A 5,011-nucleotide genomic window follows, 5' to 3' on the forward strand; every position below is an offset into this window, starting at 1 on the left:
CAAAATACAGCGTTTGAGTATGAACAAAGATAAGGTGAGTAAAAATGACATTTTATCTTTGTAGTAACAGTTTAACATTCATATATTGGAGTGAAATGTGACCTAGGCAAGTGCTTGTTCTTAGTGCTTCTACATTATCTTGTTACTTCTCATGGCCACCAGAGGGCATCAAAAGAAAGCATTTTGGTTATAGAAAATGTTGCAGTTTGCAAATTACAAATTGCATTTGCACTTTCTTTTCTATGGTATGTTTAAAGGGGTACTTCAGTGCTGGGAAGATGAATGTGTATTTAAACTGGGTCATTTGTGTAGTAGAAATGTGAAATAACTTTTGAATTTGGTGCCTTCTAGACCGAGAAAAGACAAAAAAAAAGATTTTTGTCTCATGTGGATGAAAGACAACAACTCCCAGAATGCACTTGCTTCGCTGCCCAACGAGGCCACTCCCAAAGCCACGGCCACTGGTTATCACTTGCCCACTATTACACCACCCCACCGTCGTTTGGATTTTCATAGTAATAAAATAATTTAGTTCAGTTAGAGAATAAACACTACAATTAAAAACTGAACGTGTCTTTTCAATAAAGTGTGAGTGAGCCGAACGAACGTCACGGGAAGCAGCAGGAGTCAGATTTCATTCCTCTTGAGAGAAGAGCTGAGCAGAGCTGAGGAAAGCGTGGCTGTCATTCACAACGTGTGTCCAGTCTGGCGCGTTTTCAGATCATGCCTATGGAAGCTTAACTTTCATTGGTATTCTTAGCCTCTGGCCAAAAAATCCTCAGATGACGCAAATATCGTCATTTTGCGTCATCAGACGATTTTTTCCAGAAATAAAATGCATAATTCTCTCGTCTCAGGGGGATATGAGGGGGGAAAGTACCGTAATTTGAATATACTACCGGGTTTAGACTGATACAAAGCTTAATGCTAATCGGTGAAGTAACTCTTTAAAGGGATAGTTCACCCAAAACATTTTAAATTAGCCCATAATTTACTCACCCCCAAGTCATCCTAGGTGTATTTGGCATTTTTCTTTCAGACGAATAAAATCGGAGTTATATTACAAAAGTCCAGGCTAATCCAAGCATTAGAACAATGATTCATAGTTGCTCTGTTTTTGAAGTCCATAAAAAGTGCATCTGCCCATCAAATAACTGCTCCACGCGGCTCTGGGGTGTTAATAAAGGCCTTCTGAAGCGAATCGATGTGTTTGTGTAAGAAAAATATCCATATTTAAAACTTTATCAAGTAAACTTTCGACCGACCGCCTTCCGTGGAAAAGTGTTGAATGTTGAAAGTGAAACTCAAGATGCGTTCGTGACATCATGACGAGAGGACCTGCTCACATTAGTCTTTCGATCGGCTGGGGAACTTTCAACAATTTTTCCATAAATTGAACAGGGAAGGCGGACGGTCGAAAGTTTACTTGATAAAGTTTTAAATATGGATATTTTTCTTACACAAACGCGTCGATTCGCTTCAGAAGGCCTTTATTAACACCCCAGAGCCGCGTGGAGCAGTTATTTGATGGGCAGATGCACTTTTTATGGACTTCAAAAACAGAGCAACTATGAATCCAATTCTAATGCTTGGATTAGCCTGGACTTTTGTAATATAACTCCGATTTTATTCGTCTGAAAGAAGAATGTCATACCTATGATGACACCTATGATGACTTGAGGGTGAGTAAATTATGGGCTAATTTTCATTTTTGGGTGAACTATCCCTTTAAGTTACACAGTCTTAAAGGTCCCGTTCTTCGTGTTTTTTTGAAGCTTTGATTGTGTTTACAGTGTGCAATATAACATGTGTTCATGTTTCGCGTGTAAAAAAACACAGTATTTTTCATACAATGTACTTATCTGTATACCGCTGTTTTCACTGTCCTAAAAACGGCTGGTGATTTCCTCTTTCTATGAAGTCCCTCCTTCAGAAACACGTAACGAGTTCTGATTGTGCAAGCGCTTACCGTGTTGTAATTCGACCGCAGCTTAGCGCAGGTGCCAGCAGTTCCTGTGTTGTGATTCGACAGCAGCTTAGCGCATGTTGGAAAGGTCACGCCTCTTAACGGAGAGATGTATGCGTTCAATAATCTCTACAGCGTCCCTGGGAAAGCCAAACAAAGGTGATTTGACTCCTAGATGAAAATAACAGCGTCTCGACGACATGGCGATAAACACACTCAACGCAACAGTTCCTTTTCTCCACGCGACACGTCCGCTTCTCCACGTGGGACAGCAACAAGACCGCGCCCCCTTTTTCGCGTTTCTTTGTGGGCGGAGGTAAGTCTGTTCTACTGCTCTACTGACGTAATTAAAGAAGGAAGTACCAGGATGTAGTCCAAGCCAGCCGTTCGCTGTAGGCTTTGAAAGGGAACTTCTGTTAAATAAAATATCTCGCTTGGCATTGAACTTTGAGCTTTATAATTTTACAGGTATTATTTATGCTCTAACAGCAACATTACACACTAACTAAAGTTTGAACAATGGGATCATGCGGAATGGGACCTTTAAAATGAATCCCATGAAAACATGTCTAGATGACATTTTTACACCAGAAACAAAAATTTAATTTGCTAAATGAAAACTAAGCCTTAGGACTAGATTTCTTTGGTATTGTGAGGTTATTTTCATGACAATGCTCATGACTCTAATGCATCCAGATGTTTTATTTATTTATTTTAATATATATTCCGGTGTGTGTGTGTGTCAGATTTCGCCCTTAAATAAGTCAAATTATTTTATAGTTTGTTTGTTTGTTAGTGAAATGTGACCTAGGCAAGTTTTATGAGGTTCACAGATTTCTAAGTGTTACTACATTCTCATGTTACCTCTAAAGGCCACCAGCATTTTAGCCGTGTTTCCACCAAAATTACCCGGAACAATTTGTCCTAGGAACTATTTTTCCCCCAGACCTGTTGCTGTCTGCGTTTCCATTGTGGTCTAAAGTATCGTGAAGATTAGGCAAATCAGTCCGGTGACGTAGGACTGCACACGACTTTCCAGTTCCCGCTGGATTTTGTCCTCCACATATAAGCTTAATAAAGCCTGAACCTCGTCGTGGGTCCATCGGTCGTATTTTTTTAACTCCATTGTTGACTTTAATAGCAAACAACTCTTCCTGCACGCACCGCAACAGACTTTTAAAAATGGTGGTTGAAATAAAATGCTGCGTGAGCTCAACCAATCAGCATGTTCAGCGCCCAAGTCCCACCTTCGAAAGTTTCTAAACTTTGAAAAAGTACTACCTCGCGAGCAGGGACTTTCTGTGGGGGAAATTTACCCTGAACTTACATTTACATTACATTTACATTTATGCATTTGGCAGGCGCTTTTATCCAAAGCGACTTACATTGCATTCAAGGTATACATTTTACATTTTGTCAATTCTTGCTTTCCCTGGGAATCGAACCCATGACCTTGGTGTTGCTAGCGCCATGCTCTACTGTTTGAGCTATAGGAAAGCTAACTTCATTTAGACCCTGGTTCCTGCGGTCAAAACACACTGAGTACCACCCCAAAGTCCCTGGGAAAGTTCCTGCGGTGGAAACACGGCTTTATTTGTAGAAAAAGTTACAGATTAATTGCATTTGTACTTTCCTTCCCATGTGCACTTTTAAGTTATACAATCTTAATATTAAATTCCCTGCTGGCTGTTGACAGATAGCCAAAACCAAGTTATTTTTACAATATTTATACTACCTTTTATTCCCATTAGATACAATGGTAACTGTAGCACCAGTCGTTGTGTTGCTATCGACCTTCTTCCCGTTTTCAATCTCTTGCAGCAGCACACAAGTTCTAGGCCGAAGCCCCGTCCCTTGTGGAGGAGGGGCATGTCTACTCATTAGCCCCTCCTCCATTGCTGATATCGGTATTCTTGTCCGTGTTTTACATCCTCGTCCTCCACAGAGCAGCTTGGCGTAAGCAGACCTGAAGTCTCTGTTGAGCGTGGCGTAAAGTACAGGATTTAGCGCAGAGTTTGCATATCCTAGCCAAAGAACCACCGACTGCACCGTGCGTGGCGGATTATCTTCGTTGCGTATCCCCATTATCGTGAAAAACGTGAAATACGGGAACCAGCACACCACGAACGCACCAAGCACAACCGCAAGCGTCACTGTGGCTTTGTGTTCGCGCAGTGCAAGAATCGTCACCCCTGGCGACGACGATGAATCCCGCCGAGTAGAAATGATCCGTTTCGCCTGCATCCTTGCAATGCGAAAAACTCTGTGGTAGCTCCAACACATGGCCACCAGGGGGAGATAAAACGTCGCAAAGGCGTCGACCAATACGTATGTTGGATTTAACTCGAATCTGCAGTCTCGCGCAGGGTCGTCCTCGCGAATATTTTGCACGCTCAAGTCTCGTGTATTCCAGCCCAGGTGGATGGGGACAAACGAAACGCCCACCGAAACCAGCCAGATTGTCGCTAAAATGGCGCCAACGTGCCACGGTAGCAAAAGCATTGGGTAGTGCAGTGGGGCGGTGACCGAAAAGTAACGATCCAAGCTGATAGCAAAGAGATTGAGTATGGAGGCAGTGCATAGCATGACATCCAACGAAATGTAGATGTTGCAGAAGTGCGCCCCCAGTGGCCAATCGCCTGTAACTTGGTAAAGGGTGGAAAATGGCAGCACTAGGACGCCCAGTAGAAAGTCTGTAATTGCTAGCGAGACGATGAAGCAGTTGGTGACGTTACGCAGCCGTCTCGTAGAGTACACCGCCAGACAAACCAAAATATTCCCACTGACAGTGAGAAGGATAAGAGCGGAGAGCGTTACAGCTAGTGCTATCTGAGATGTCATTCTTTGTTTAGTTGTGTTATTTCTTCACTGTTTTATCGGTAGGCTTTGCGTTTGATTCCAGGAAATGCACATATTTGCATCGGCAATGCAATTTTTCTAGGTCAAGATGTTTAATGCAAGACAATTTTTTGGTCAAAATGTGTGATTTCCTTCAGTTTTATTTGTTGAGAAACACTATGTCTTATGTCTATGACTTATGTCTTC

At 42.2% G+C, this 5,011-nt stretch overlaps 1 protein-coding gene across 1 annotated transcript; it reads right to left on the reverse strand.

Annotated features, from left to right (window-relative positions):
* Positions 1–3,697: 3,697 nt before the first annotated feature.
* On the reverse strand, positions 3,698–4,807 carry hrh2a (histamine receptor H2a; the record flags this gene model as incomplete). The annotated part of the gene is made up of 1 exon (XM_079838521.1): positions 3,698–4,807. The coding sequence occupies one exon, from the start codon at positions 4,805–4,807 to the stop codon at positions 3,698–3,700; it is 1,110 nt and encodes a 369-aa protein (XP_079694647.1).
* Between the last annotated feature and the right edge of the window lie 204 nt (positions 4,808–5,011).

This window comes from Gobio gobio (assembly GCF_949357685.1).
Source record: "Gobio gobio genome assembly, chromosome: 16".
Classification (NCBI taxonomy): Eukaryota; Metazoa; Chordata; class Actinopteri; order Cypriniformes; family Gobionidae; genus Gobio; species Gobio gobio.